Consider the following 15,948-nt stretch of genomic DNA (forward strand, 5'->3'; position numbering starts at 1 on the left):
AACACAATACAAAAGGGAAAATGAATGGGGAAGGAAGAAATAAACAAGGAAATTCAGAAATCAATTCTTAAAGCAACATGAAATTATATAATTGATTAGACAAGGACAAGCTGAAATAGCCAGAGGAGACAATTTTGTGAGAGAAGGAGCCCAAAAGGCAGTTAATCCCAGCTGACCCAATGAAATGGGATTTTATTCTGGATCCACGCTTACTCCAGCATTCCTAAGCAGAAGCTACAACCCTACAGCAGCTACAGACCTGCAGCAACCTTCCCAAATATGACACCTATGAGATGTGTTGGACTACAACTCTCATCATCTCCAGCTATTTACAGGTGGCTTTAACCGTACGTCTGTACAGAAGACATTTAGTCCATAGCTTGTTACCACTGTTTTTAACTATAGGGATAATATTTAAAGCTACTAGCGAAAACAGTTTGGGAGCTATGGTTAGTGTAAAATGTGGCAACCTATCTTAACTGGGGCAGATGCCATGAACATAAAACATTCCCTTTATAAAATTAAAGAATTTCACCTCTCCTTACTAGTACTCAAGGGGGTCATATAATACGTGTGTGTGTGTGTGTCTATACACACATGCAGAACCAAAACTACACATTGAACAATCAGGACTTTCCCCCCTAAACATTTTCTTTTCAATTAGTTATCCCTCTCCTGCCCCATTTCCAACAAGGTCATGGCTTGGGGACTAGTATCTTAATTTTTGACACCACAAAAAAAGAGACCTTTGCAAGCATCTTCCTTCAGCAAGAGAGCAGAAGGAGCAGGAACAAGGGGTTCATGAGGAGGCTTGCTTGCAGTTGTGAGCTCTTTTAATTGCACCTTGAATTGAGCCTAGAAGCCAATAGAAATGAGCCAGAACAAGAGTACTCTACCCTTTCCAACCAATCACAGCAAACATGTGTGCAGCAGAATTATTCATCCAGTGAAGTTTCTGAACGCTGCAATTGTTTGAAAGGGTACAAAATTAACATTTTAACTGCTCTGGCTCCCGATCATTTTCTGAACACAAAACTTTAAATAGTCTGAGTCTTTAAGAAGTTCCTTTGCTCATGCTAGTCTTCCTCTCAATTAAGAAGATCAAGGAAAGCTTGGTTCTACGTGCTAGCCAATCCTCCCCTACCTCAAAGTAACATCAATGTAAGAGGCAAGACGTTTTAAATGGTGGCTCTGATCCTCTGCAACTCCCCATGAGCAGCTCATTTATGCAAGCTTTGGTCTTCCAACTGATTTTTGTTTTAGTTCACTTAATTTCCTAGATGTTGTTTTAATTGTTTATGATAGTTTACTGGTTTTTTTTTAATTGTTTGCTATTGTTTTATGTTATTAAACGCTTCCTGGTTTCAAGAAGCATTGGATCTAAATATTTTCATATAAATGTAAATTATGTTGAATATTTGTTTTAATTTGTTTCTACAGGAACTAAAGAATAGCTACAACCCTTGGAGTGCAGTAAACACCGTGCAAGTACATTCTATGACAATTATGCCATCTGACATGGATCAGAAGGGCCAGTGAAAATCTGAAGAGACTTTCACATTGCCAAAAATAAGATATATATATCTTATATCAATCCCACCTTTCCTTTAAAAAATCAAGACTGCTTACAAGATGAAGCAAGAAAACATTCAAATTCAATTTTTTTTTAAAACAAGGAAAGATAAAAGCCACTAGCTAACAGAATAAAAACAAGACAGACTCAATAAAAAAAAATAACAGTAGTATAAGAGGAGAAGTGAAGTTCTAGATCAGGTGTTGAGAACCTGTGACACTCCAGATGTTGTTGGATTACAATTCTGGTTATCTCTTATCATCGGCCATGCTGCGGAGCGGGATTGAAAGAATCCAAGTACATCTGTAATAACATAGGTTCCCCACACTTGATCTAAATCATCATCTTTAAAATCTTGAAACAAAGATGATTAAAGCAGCATTATAGTTCAAAGTCCTTGTAGTGTTTTTTTTCAAATAGGAAGTGGTTTTTTCCCCAAATAGCAAGATGACATTAGAAAGTAACAAAGGCTTCCCTTTTAGAAGGGAACTCTAAACCTTAATAAATGGCTAGCTCATATGGAGTGAGGTGTTCTTTCAGATATCTTGATCCTAAACCATTAAGGACTTTAAAACGCAATCACCAGTACTTTGAATTAGGCCTGAAATAAATCAGAAGCCACTACAGCTGTTTCAACAAAGGAGTAACATACTCCCAATAAGCAGCTGCAGTTAACAATCTAGCAAACCAACTGGGTCATTACCCAAATTTGAGTCATTACCATACCTACTGTCACAATAAACAAGCACAAACACTGGCTAACCTGTACCTAATTCTCATTAAGGTGGTAAATATAGGATGCACCACTGTAGGTGAGAGCTCACATCACTGAAAATCCCTGCATGAAGAAAATTAGACATCAGTAAGAAGAGACCTACCTTAGCCTTTGCTCAATATCTGGCTTTTAGGTGGAATAAATTTATTTTAAATGTATGCATTTCTCTCTCTGTATACACACGCGGACCCTATTCAGACGACACAGTGGTTAAGCATTTTGAGCTAAAAATTATGGCACAGCTTATTGTGTGAACTATGACTTAGCATGTCATGTAAACCATTCCTAACCATGATAGCTACATAACCACGGTTTAAACATGCTCACTAACCATTTGCTACAAAAGAGTTAGCGGCCAAACCATGGCTTAACATGTTGTCTGAACAGTCCCATAGAGAGAGGAAGTGTGAGAGAGAATTCATTCCACTGCTGTGGCACAGCCTTGCACTTTAGTGAAACCTTGGCCCTGGTGTGTAAACTGAAAAATCAGTGGACTTATATTGTTAGATGATGAATATCTGCTCTTATTCGATCACTTAGAAACCAGCCTCATAGTACAAAGTGTGATACAAAGTATGAAAACCTAATTATTATTTTCCAGACAAATGCATGCAATCAGGTTTAAGTGCTAGTGTTGTAAAGTATGAGCTTATAACATTTCTCAAAACAAGGTAAGTCACACTTTTATCTTACACCAAGGCAAAACATAACAAACCAATGTCTTCCGAAACAGCCAAAATCTCCTATATTAACTTTAAGTAAATATGATAATAGAGAATATAGTTTCTGGTCTAGTAATCCAAAAACCTTAGGTAAAGAGCCATCTTGATGCCTGAAGGAGGGCAGCTTATCTAATTCCCCAAAGCTAAGTAATTAGATGTTCATATTAATAAAATGTCAACTTTGAAACTGACATACTAGGTCTGCATTCTAAGGTACCTCAGAATTAGCATTTACGTCAATCAGTGAAAATATAATGCACATTTCTGGAATTTGTACCCCAACTTTCCAAGTTATAATCAAGGTAGCTTACAAATATTAAAATAATAACAAATTCTAAAACCATCAACAGCAACACAACCTGCAAAGCAATGTTTTCAGAAAGAATATTGAAATCAAAAAATGGTATTCCCTTAAAGGCAACCTGACGATCCTCTTTAAAGAAGCTGTTCCAAGTTCTAGGAACAAAAAACAAGGCTAACCTATCTCTGGCGACCACCCTCTGGAAATCACACAGCAAGGGGACCAAGAGAAGGGCCTTTGAAGTACATAGTTCCCATGGTTCCCAGCTCATATCAAAAGAAATTATGAATAGTGGAGTAAGAAGGCAGTAACTCCCCAACCATCAGAAGCTTTAATTTTCAGGTACTATGATATTTTGCACAGTGGGGAGATGAAACAGGAGGGGTGCCCTCCCCCAACATGAAATTACAGGCAAACCTGGTAATAACTTATACATCAATCCCAGGAAGTGAAATATACAAATTTTGTCAAGTGAACATTGAAAAGCATAATTTAGCCATTTTAGCTTTGTTTCTTAATGAAACATTATAATTCAGGGTGCAAAATATATGTAAATATATTCTGAGTGTACTTACTTATATGTACCATACATAGGTTCTTATATAAATACTTATTATGTATTTAAATATGTTAAGTAATTATAGCATTAACAAAACATGATTAAAATAAGAAAATGAGAGCCATGCTGGAGAAGACGAAAAACATCTGTAGTTTAGCCTCCTGTTCACACAGCGGCCAACCAGCTGCCTGTGGGAAACCCACAGTTACAACATAAGTATAATAGAATTCCCTGCTCATGTTCCCCAACAACTAGCATAGAGAATCATAGTGTCCCTGGTACTAAAGGGAAGGACTATTAGCCATTGATAGCCTTATCATTCATAAATTTGTCTAAAGCAATCCAAGTTGGTGACCATCACTACATCATGAGTTATGTAAGGATGCACTTCGTTTTATCTGTCCGAGTCTCCTACCATTCAGCTCCATGGGATGATTCTGAGTTCTAATATTATGAGAGAGGGAGAAAAACATCTCCCTTTTCCACTTTCTCTACACCATACATAATTTTGTACATCTCTATTACGTCTCTCCTTACTCAATTTTTTCTAAGATAAACTTCCTCATACAGCCCCCCTTGATGTTTTTGGTTGCCCTTCTCTGCACTTTTTCCAAATCTACCTTTTTGAGATGTGGTGAACAGAACTACATATCATACTCGTGTGGTCACACCATATATTTGCAAAAGGGTAGTATGATATTGGCAGTTTAATTTTCAGTCCCTTTTCTAATTATGCCCTATATGGAATTTGCCTTTTTTGTAGTAGTCAAACACTGAATCAGTGTAATATGAACTGCTCTCCTTTTGCTAGTCAAAATCCTGGCAGTTGCATCCTGAATCAATTGAAGCTTCTGAATGGTTTACAAGGGGAAAGCCAGAAGAATGCATTAGATACATAGGCAGGTGGCTACCAGGAGGAGGGCCTTCTCTGCTGTGGCACCCCGGCTGTGGAATGAGCTCCCTAAGGAGGTTCGCTTGGCACCTACATTATATGCTTTTAGACGCCAGGTGAAGACCTTTTTATTCTCCCAACATTTTAACAATCTATAAATACATTTTAACATGGTGTTTTAAATTTGTAATTTTGCATTGCTGCTGTTTTTATCTGGTTGAGCTTTTATATTGTATTTTATATTATGGTTTTATACTGTTGTTTTATACTATGAATGGTTTTAATTTTTGTGAACCGCCCAGAGAGCTCCGAAATATTGGGCGGTATTGAAATGTAATAAATAAATAAATAAATAAATAAATAGAAATTAGTAGAGCATAAATGATTAAGGCCAGGTCCATTTTTTCAGGGAAGACCCACAAGATCCAATTCCACTGCTTCTGGGGGAGCACAATCCTGTCCAAAACAGACTGGACACCTAGTCCAAGACAACCAGAACCCCCAATAAACAGAACTTTGACCTTGTCTAGATTAAGCCTTGAGTTTTTCTTCTTTCCAATGTAAAACAGACCGCAGAAGCTCAGAGTTCCCATGGATCAGCATATGAAAAACAACACTCAAGATCAAACTTCACAAAGTTTTTAGGCAAATATTAAAAAGAATGGGAAACATGATAGATCCTTGTATGCCTACAGCCTCAGGGTGATGGTATCACCTCAAAATACTCTCCTCAGATCCACCTAAGCAAGAAAGCTACTCAGAAAGATTCTATGGTCAATTGAAAAATGCAGAGAGGTTCAGGAGAACCAACAAGGCTGTGCTCCCCGAACTGATTCCAAAATAATAATGGTATCCAAGATACAAGTGATTTTATCTGTAAATTGTCTTGCAAATTTGCTGTAATGGGCTTCTGAGGGTTCAATCCACATCTTGTTGGCCAGACTGTAACAAGCTTCTCACCACTCACAAAAGCTTCATTGGGTACAGGTACAACGGTGGTAGAGAAAAAACATTTCTTCACTGGCCCTTTCTACACCTAAGGATTATCCCAGGAAAATGGAGGGATTATCCCTTCCTGCTCCTGGGATCCTTTGTGTGTCATTTATTTATTTTATTTATTTATTTATTACACTTATATACCGCTCCCATAGCCAGGGCTCTCTGGGCGGTTTACAGAAATTCTAAAATTGAGATAAAAACAAGTATACAAAATTTAAAACTCTAAAATACAGAACATACACACATAAAGCATTAAAAACCGTAAAAAAACTAAACATGTGGGTGACTAAGATGTGCCGCCATATGCCTGGGCAAAGAGGAAAGTCTTAACCTGGCGCCGGAAAGATAGAAACGTTGGTGCCAGGTGAGCCTTGTCAGGGAGATCATTCCATAGTCTGGGGGCCACCACCGAAAAGGCCCTATCCCTCGTTGCCACTCCGAGCCTCTCTCGGAGTAGGCACCCGGAGGAGGACCTTAGATGTCATTTGCATGCACAGGGATGATCCTGGGACGATCCCGGGATATAAGCATGGTGTAGAAACGGCCACTGTTATCTCTGTCTCAGAGTAGACCTGTATTTGGTTGGATTTGACCCATGTTTTCCACCAATTGTGTTCTAGCTATTGTCATGTTCATTATCATTGTTCTCAAGTCACAAAACCAAGGAGGACATCTAGCTCGGCGAGGAAGGAAAGAACGTCTAGGTGCAATCATTTAGACAACCTGATTTATATCCGAATTCCATAGATTACCTAGGCTGCAGGAAACAGGATTGCCAACTGTATCAGCTGGAAAATCCCCAAAAGATATCAGGAAACCATCCAAATCTATAAACATCTGTGGCGAACCATTCTAATGTGTCCCTGAGCTCTACAGAGGCTCAAGGTTACTAGTGTCAACCTAACTAGGTAGATCTGTTCACAACAAAGTAGTCCCAGGCTCAGATCATGCCACATTATGGATTTATAAACCACCTTTAGAAAGAAGCTTAAGAGTAAAAACAATAAAAGAAATGTAGTAAAAACAGTGCAGCTAAAACTATTTATAAAAGCAAGTCAGCATATATGGGTTAAAAAAAACCTAGTAAGAGGTCTCCTGAATAAAAGTATTTTCCAAAAACATGGTTAAAAGCACAAAAAGAGAGAACACACATTCTACTTGTCAGTACAGAAAATAGTCAAGCTTGCAACTTGCCACATGTGTCAGGACAGAAATAATCTGAGACAAGTCAATGGTTGTTATGGCAGCCATGAAATCCTGAGCCATTCCTGACAAGGTGGCATCAGCGTGGATGTTGAAATCCTCTAACACAATAGCCTTACAGATCGGCAACACCACAAATCAGACTACCTCTATCTCTTAGGCGCAAGACTGTTAGGCAGTTGGACAGATACCAATCATATGGTGCCTCTACATGTGAGCAACTGCTTGTGCACTGAGACTCTTTTGCAAACAACTATGCTCGAAGAGTGCATATGTCAGAGGCCGGATGTACAATGTCAGCAGTGGGCCTAAAAGCACAGTTTCAACACAATGAGGCCCTGGACTCAACTACTTCAACAGGGTAAGGACCATATGCAAGTAACAAGTGAATAGAACTAGTGTTAGGTAGAGATGTGCATGAGCAAAAATTCCAGCTACATGAACTACTGCCTCACACAGTTACACTTACTCAAGAGCTTTAAAATCACATAAGAAGGAAACATGAAATCCATGAGTCAGACTAATGAGCACTTGATTATATTTTTTGAAAATAAAAGGATAGAAAACATGAACTATTTCATTTTGATTTATTTCTCAGAAAACAAGTTCACTGTTTCCAGAGAATTGCATTACATATAACCCAAAAAATACAAACCGGTTTAAATATATTTTCTGAGAGCTCAATCCAACAGGGTTGATGCTCGTAGGACAGAGTTCTTCCTAAACCCTGCAGGTTTTTATATTTTCTGTTCCTCCCGAACAGCACTTAACATTAGATGGGCTTCTGAGCCTGTCTAATGCATTTACCTTATTGTGGGCGGGGATCTAATCTGAGAGGCCCATTGATACAGCAAATCTATGGGCTATTTCTCCTCTCCTCAGCCACCACCACACACTCTTTCCTCCTTCTTTCCCTATCCTCATCTTAGGTCCCAACTCTGAGCTCGGGAGAAGGGCTGCCACAGAATTTTTCACAGCAGCTAAGAGACACAGGAAGATAAGAAAACTTCTGCACCAACTGCCCCCCGCCCCATGCAGGTCAGTTTTCACACTGTCTAAAGGCCATAGGGTTGCTCTCTAAGCAACTTCGTAAACATATATATATATACACACACACACACACACACACAGAGTATGTACTGCTCCAAACATTCTAGCCATACATAAAATGGCTCTTATAAAATGTGATAGTTCATTATTTACTAGACCTACTTTCTCCAAATCAGATAGAAACATGTTTAGGAAATTATTTTGCAAGTATGCTGAAATTATGATTCTATATAATGCAAAGTATGACTACATCTCTAATCATATCCATAATTGCCTAGGAGTAAGTCCCATTCAATACAATGGGACCTACTGCTGAATAAACACATATAGGAATACAGTGTACCCCACCAACTTCAATAAATGAAATCGCCATTATTTTCAGCGTTTTACAAAAATTATTGTAAAAGAAGTAATTTTTTCCTGATACAATTTATAATTTTAGACAATAAAATGTTAAATTTCATTGAGACATTCTAAATTTCGAAGCATTTATACTGGGTGTGTTCTGTCAATTGGGAACACATTTATAGAAAAGAATGGTGTCCAAATGAAGCATTTCCCCCCCACCTAGAACATACTCACAGTTCAATGGCTTTATTCCACATTATGACATAGCCTGAGAGAGTGAAGGACTCCACATTGACAATGTGTATATTTCCTCTTTCAGTGCCCACATACAGCCATTTACTCTGGAAAGGCAGATGGCAAAATGTTATCCTGAAAGAGAACACATCCAAAAAGTAGAATTAAAAATGGAATTTAAACCAGAGAATTAAAATTAAGGAAAGAATACATTGGTATCATTTATAATAGTTTCATCAAATTCACAACCAGATAATTCAATCCCATCTAACCTAGATCTATGTTCTTCCAAGTCATGAACAATTAAAAGAATTTCCCAAGCCACTGCAAAGCTGTTTTCAGAATATACATCCCTATTAACACACAAACACACTTTTTCACGCACATGCTAGCTGCTCACTCCCAACTCAGGACTAAGGCAAAATTATAACCAGTTCCTATGTCTTTAAATGGGGAAGTATGTAGGACAGTTCTGCAATCTAGTACATTCCTAGCAATATGTAAATACACATTTACTTCAATCTGCATTTGGTTCTTAAAAATCACAGGGATGTGTGTGTTTTAAAATGTAATTCATTTGTTCATGTTTTTATAATGTTGTAAGTCACCTTGTTAGGGCAGTGCACCCTAGTTAATCTGCAAGGCAGATTATTTTTAATAATAATAATAATAATAATAATAATAATATGACATGAAGCAATGTACAAGATATTTAGTACAGATTGCCATATAGAGATTAAAATTGACTCCTAAAATTCTGCTCGCTCTCACAAAAAAACAAGGGAAACTAGAGCCAAGAGCATTCACTTAGCAAAGTAGAGCACCCACTGCTCAGAATTTGTTTCAAAGATTTACATTTCATCATCAACAACAGCAATAAAACCCCAAACCCCATAGAACTAAACTTTGAGGATGAGTTGCCCATACTGCAGATCAGGAGTTTATTAGCTATAAATTAGTGGTTTCCCAGCCCCTGCTCCCCACCCCCATTCCAAAAGCTTGTAATGCCTCTTGTAAGCCTTAATTAATGGCAGTAAGAGTTTTATAGTAAAATATACTGGTATTTTTGGCTTTGCCCCTTTTTGCCTTCAGCCCTGCCCACCACTTCAATACAATCCTCTAGAGCTTTTTCAAAATGGAATTTGGCTGTCAGGCTGAAAGAGGTTCAATACCCTTGCTGTATATTCCTCAGAACTTTCTGATTTAGTTTAAGTAGTGTGGTGTGCAATTAAAATATCCCATGTTTTCAGCTTCTACTTCCTTAAAGCCTACAATGTTGTCAATTTTGTAATCTCTTGGAAATATAATACATATATGCAATAAAGGACACCATAGACTCAGTACTTTGCTACTTGCCTGTTACTTGCTTAATAGTAAGAAGGAGTTCAAGTATTACTCACTACATTCATCTTTATAAGAAAAGCTTTATCCTAGATTGACATTTGTGGACACGGCTCTGACTAGTAAAATAGTAGTCTAAAGTGGGACTGCCACAGTATGGTATTAATCCAAGCAAACATTAGTAAATGCCTATTCAGTCTAAATGCAATTTGCATAATTACTTACGTAAATGTATTAATAGTGAACAAGGTCACTTGAGAGGCAATTTGCAGATGCTTGCAAAGGATTTCCTTTGCTAGTTGTAGGCCATATGTCTCCTCTGATAAAACTGTCAAAGCTACTTACATGAAACTTTTATCATGATTTGTAAAAGTTAGCACAGTTCATAGCAATTATACAAACAACATGTTGCCTAAAAGAATATCAAACATCAAGACGGTATTAACCCAATCACCACAGGTGAGTTGTGGGGTGTACCTGAATTTGGTGTGCAGCTTTTGAATATTCAATGCACGACCACACTTGTCGTTTTGTCTGAACCTGGCAAGGGTGGGTTGTTGGCATAATTAACAAACCACCCAGAACCCATGGGCTGTTTTAGAGTGGGTCTACATGATCATAGGGGTAAAAGAAACCATTGTGACTTCTTCCCCTTGCCTCTGTGCATGCCACGTGCACACCATTTATATAATTACCCATGCTGCCGCACAGGTTCGCATGTCTTCTAAACCCGGTACATGGCGCAGCAGCAAGGATGGCTTCGAGAGTGGATACCCCCACTGCAGCACACTAAATAATGTAAACAGCTGGCATTCTCACAGCATGCACAAGGATGGGGGAAGAAGCCACAATGGCTTCTTTTACCCCCACAATCGTGCAAACCCAGCCTAAGTTGTGGGTGGTTTGTTAACCACTCCAGCAAACCATCCTTGCTTGGTTTGGATGACATGCCAAGCAGAGATTACAGATTGAGTATTCAAAATGGCCACCCACTTGCACCGCAGCCCACTGCTTGATAATGCAAACCAGCCCAGAGACTCCAACAAAGAAGGGAAGCTATTTCATTTTCTGCCATCTGCATATTGGTGACATCTCAGCCCACATCTCCAGATACCCTTCCTTCAGTGGTTTCATGTAGATATTAAACAGCATGGGGGAATAGGACAGAGCTCTGTGGAACCCAAGAGCATAGCTGCTAAGATATAGAGCAATAATCCCCCCAGCAGCACCTTCTAGAATCAGCAATCCAAGTAGCGGAGGAATAACTGTGGCACAATGCCTCCAACTGCCAACTCAGAAACCCATGGATAATGGTATCAAAAGCCAGCAAAAGGTCCAAAAGAGTCAACAGGGTCACATTTCCCTATCACATATTGTTATGTCACATGTGTACACAGTCCAAGTGTTCTCCAAATGCCATCCATGCGTTCCCCAAAATAAATGCTGCTGGTATGGCTGTGCAAGGGTTTAATGAAATTAGGACATTGGCCATCCAATGTGTCAGTACATTAACAGTCACCCAGGGATCTCAGACAGTAAGAAATAAAAATGGGAATACCTTTCTAGAATAGCCTAGTATGTTTAGGTAAGGCTATGGTATCCTTCTGGAATGCCTGGAATGCCTGAGGGAATTGGGAATCAGGGGCACTGTGCTTCAGTGGTTCCGGTCCTATCTCTAGGGCAGGTTCTAGATGGTGATGCTTGGGGATAGCTGCTCCTCAAAGAAGGAGCTGTTGTATGGCGTACCACAAGGCGCCATCCTATCCCCAATGCTGTTTAATATCTACATCAAACCGCTGGGAGAGACCATCCGGAGGCTTGGAGCGGGATGTTATCAGTATGCTGATGACACCCAAATATCTCTCTCTATGCCTTCGACAACAGCATCAGCTAAGGATAGTGTGTCTCCTCTGAATGAATGCTTGGAGGAAGTAATGGGCTGGATGAGGAAAAACAAACTGAAGCTAAATCCAAACAAGACAGCGGTGCTTACTGTCAAAGCCCCCAACCTGGGTTTGGAGGTGTGTCAACCAGTTCTGGATGGGGTTGCACTCCCCCTGAAAGACTGCGTTTGCAGCTTGGGGGTGCTCCTGGATCCGTCTCTCCAAATGACAGCTCAGATAGATGTAAAGGTCAGGAGTACCTACTATCAGCTTCGGCTGATACACCAGCTGCACCCTTTCCTAGAGTTGGAAGACTAAAGATGGTAGTGCACGCACTGGTAACTTTGAGGCTTGACTTCTGCAATGTGTTGTACATAGGGCTATCTTTGTGCCTAGGCCGGAAACTTCAACAAGTGCAAAATATGGCAGCCAAGTTGGTCACCGGTACATCTAGGGATGACCATATCACACCAGCTTTAAAATCACTACACTGGCTGCCAATTAGTTTCTGCGCAAAGTTTAAAGTGTTGGTTATTAACTTTAAAGCCGTACATGGTTTGGGTCCAGGTTACTCAGATTCTGCAGTCGATCGCCTTCTCCCGTACAATCAGCCCCGCACACACAGGTCCTCTGGGAAGAATTTACTCCAGTCAGCAAAAACTAGGCTGTCAACCATTACCCAGAGGACCTTTTCTTCTGCCACTCCCAGATTGTGGAATGACTTGCCAGGAGAGATTCGTCAACTTAAGGAGTCTTCCAAACATCTTTGGACAGAAGAGCTGGAATTGGTCATGTGAAGGTACAAGCCTGTCCTTTTGTGGGATGAGGGTGTAGGGTTATGTGTTATTGTATGTTGCCTCTGCTTCCAGGTCCACTTTCCGCAGAAACCAAAATCCTCTGGCAATGCAGCAACATTGAGCTCCATGCTGCACTCGGCTGCAGAATCTGGATCTGTGTGTCTAGTTCCCTCTTGGAGGTTGTAATGGGTTGCAGAACCCTTTCAGAGTACTAAGCCTCTGATTACCTGCAAGAGGCCAGTGAATATCAAGATGAGATTATTTCAAGGTCTTCAAATCTAAGCCCCTTTACCTATAAGAACACATAATATGCAGCCTTGAATCTCTGTATTTGCTTCTTTAAAAATTTATTTTAACTGTTTTATTCTGTTTTTATTTTCATTTTATCTTGTACACCGCTCCGAAATTTTTCAGTGGGGAGCGATATATAAATATTCTAAATAAATAAATAAATAATGGGAAGAAAACTTATTTGGTCCCTGTATTTTGATTCTTTGCAAAACTTATGAATGGCAGAAGTAGGGAGGGGAACAAGAAGGACAAAACACAGCATTCACAGCCTCTACCCAGTTCCAAATATATCAGTGTGAACTTTACAACCCAGTATTAATCTTGAATACAATCGTGACTGTCATTGTCTCCAAACTATATAGTGGAACATCCTGTTGAGTCTAAGGCATTTTCATTCTACCCACTGCAGCAGCAGGTCCACCTCCATCATTGCTGTTGATCTTGATCCTGCAATATACCCTGCCAATGTGTATTACAGAAAATGCTGGTCAGGTTTGAAGTGAAAGCTGCCAGTGATCTCACTCATCTCCAATAAGTGGTCTGTGAGCCTGCTTCACATGGACAGTATCTATGTGAATGGTCATGTTTTCCAACATAAGACCAGGTTAAGACATTGGGAGATGCCTTCTAGATAATTAGTAAGAATGTGCAACATAATCTTAACTGAAAAATTATTAATGCATACAAAAATGCATACAATACAGATTTTTGTTTTTTCGCTACTGCACCAGTGGTGGTGGTGATGGTGGGGTATAAATTTAGCTGGATGGAAGGCTTAAACTTCCCCAACCCACACAAGGTGTCCAGACCTTGAGTGGGGTCCTAAACTCTTTCTTGTAGGTTAAAAAGGGGACAATCACCTGCATGCTACATATTTAATTTAGCCCTCTGAAAACGCCCTCTTCCCTGATCTCAATTAAGTATTCCAACTAAGACACATGAGAGCCTCCTATGATAGAAACAAATTGGAAGCCAGTGCTGTTGTTTCAGTAAGAGAGTCACATATTTCCAATACACAGCCCCCATAAATAGTGCAGCCACTGCATTCTGGACCAATGGTAGTTTTCAAGCACTTTTCACAGTGCATTTCAGATGTGATATAGCTATGTGTCACTATGGTCAGATCTGCAGTCTCCAGGAATAGGCACAGTTAATACCCAGCCTAAAACATGGAAAGGCACACCCGCCATAGCGGAATGTCTATGGTCAAACTTGAGTTCAGAAGGACTCCAGGCTATGAACCTGTGTTATATCACAACCCCCTCCCACCCCCACTCCCCCAAACCCCACTGTATTTAGGGGGAGTGCTACACTATCCATCACTGGTTAAATCTCTATTCCTGGGCCAGCTCTATCAACCAAGATTGCCTATGACTTATCTGAATTAAGATTGAATTTGTTTTCCCATATCCTGGGAAATGGGAAATTTCCAATGTAGTTTGGAGCCTCTACAGCCTGCTTGGAATAAGATAGAAAATAGAATTAATTGGGTATCACCCAGCTATCAATGACAATGAACAACAAATTCCCAGATGATCTCTCCTCGGAGTTTCATGTAGATACTGAACAGGATAGGAACAGGATGGACCCAGGAGGACCTCATTGATTGAATAGTGTTGAATAGTAGCCCCCCAGCACCACCTTCTGGAACCACCCATCCGGGAATAACTGGAGCCACCATAGACCATGCCCCTAAATCCATGCAAACAGTCAAGAAGATACCATGGGCAAGAATATCAAAAGCCACTGACAGGTCCATGAAAACTAACAGGGACATATTTACCCTGTCCAGTTCTCACATAGATAACTCTGAACCATTTGTGAAACTTATGATTTGGTGTGATATTGGTATTGAAATGCATCAGAAAAATACACTGACTCCAAGAGCTTTATTAAGCGGAAAAAGCTAGTTTGGAAAATAAAATATTCTTTTATAGAGCACACTTTAATATAGACGAGAACTTGCACTTAAGGTTTTAAATTTAACATTAAGCCATTATGTTAATAACTTATGGAAGTGCCTGGTATGTAGTGAACAGTGTTTTAATTGATTTATTAAAAATGCATAGTCAAGCATTTATGATGTGTTTTTATAAAAAAAATATGTATAGTGCTAGCTAATGGAAGATACCGAAAACTAGGTCATAATCTCATCTTTTTCTTCAGCATTCTTCCTTCGTATCAGTTTCCCCACATTTCTTTAGAGCCAAACAATCAGTTACTCAGATTTGTTAATTCTTCAGGACACTGAAGTATTCAGAAGGAATAAGTTAAATTATATGTCAGTTTGAATGCATGGAATAAAATTGTCATTCTGTTCAAATCTAGTATTCAGTTCCATTTCATGGCAATGCCAATGGGCAGCAGAAGCTGGAAGGCTTTCACAGTACTCCACCCCATCCACCACATGAGCCTATATACACCAGCTGCTGGAGAACATGGGTGAAGAGTACTGTTGCACTATGTGCTGCTCGTGAGTCCCTGGTCAACAGCTGGTTGGCCACTGTGTGAACAGAGTGCTGGACTAGAGGGACCCTTGGTCTGATCCAACTTGGCTTTTCTTATGTTCTTAAACTCTACTCATATCTCTTTTATGAAAGAAAAGGAGAGAAGAGCATTCTCTCAAGTAGTAAAGGTTTGAACCTTCACTTATCTTAGTAGCATTTCCACCCTGAAAGTATACTTTTCACCCTGTCTAAAACTATATATCCCAGACTGTCACTATTTGAAGATTTTAAATGTAAAAAGGAAATCAAGGAATTGATAACGAATTTGCTGACTGCAGCAAGATTGATTGTAGCTAGGAACTGGAAGATTCAAGGGGAATATTCTATTGAAGAATGGTATAAAGAAGTATGGGATATAGCTATTAATGATAAATTGACAAGTAATATTAAATGGAGAAGAGGTATAGCTAAATCAAATGATTTTGAAGGAATTTGGAAACAGTTCCTAATATTTGTGTTTTCTAAAGGAAGTG

General features: G+C 39.4%; 1 protein-coding gene across 7 annotated transcripts in view; it reads right to left on the reverse strand.

The window, feature by feature from the left end:
* STXBP5 (syntaxin binding protein 5) overlaps window positions 1–15,948 on the reverse strand; it is a 129,412-nt gene that overhangs the window by 85,063 nt on the left and 28,401 nt on the right. For all 7 annotated transcript variants that reach the window (XM_063124561.1, XM_063124564.1, XM_063124562.1 and 4 more), the window contains exon 5: window positions 8,657–8,791. In XM_063124561.1, coding sequence (XP_062980631.1) covers window positions 8,657–8,791 — 135 coding nt within the window. The remainder of the gene's footprint in view (window positions 1–8,656; window positions 8,792–15,948) is intronic.

This window comes from Elgaria multicarinata, chromosome 4 (assembly GCF_023053635.1).
Source record: "Elgaria multicarinata webbii isolate HBS135686 ecotype San Diego chromosome 4, rElgMul1.1.pri, whole genome shotgun sequence".
Lineage (NCBI taxonomy): Eukaryota > Metazoa > Chordata > Lepidosauria > Squamata > Anguidae > Elgaria > Elgaria multicarinata.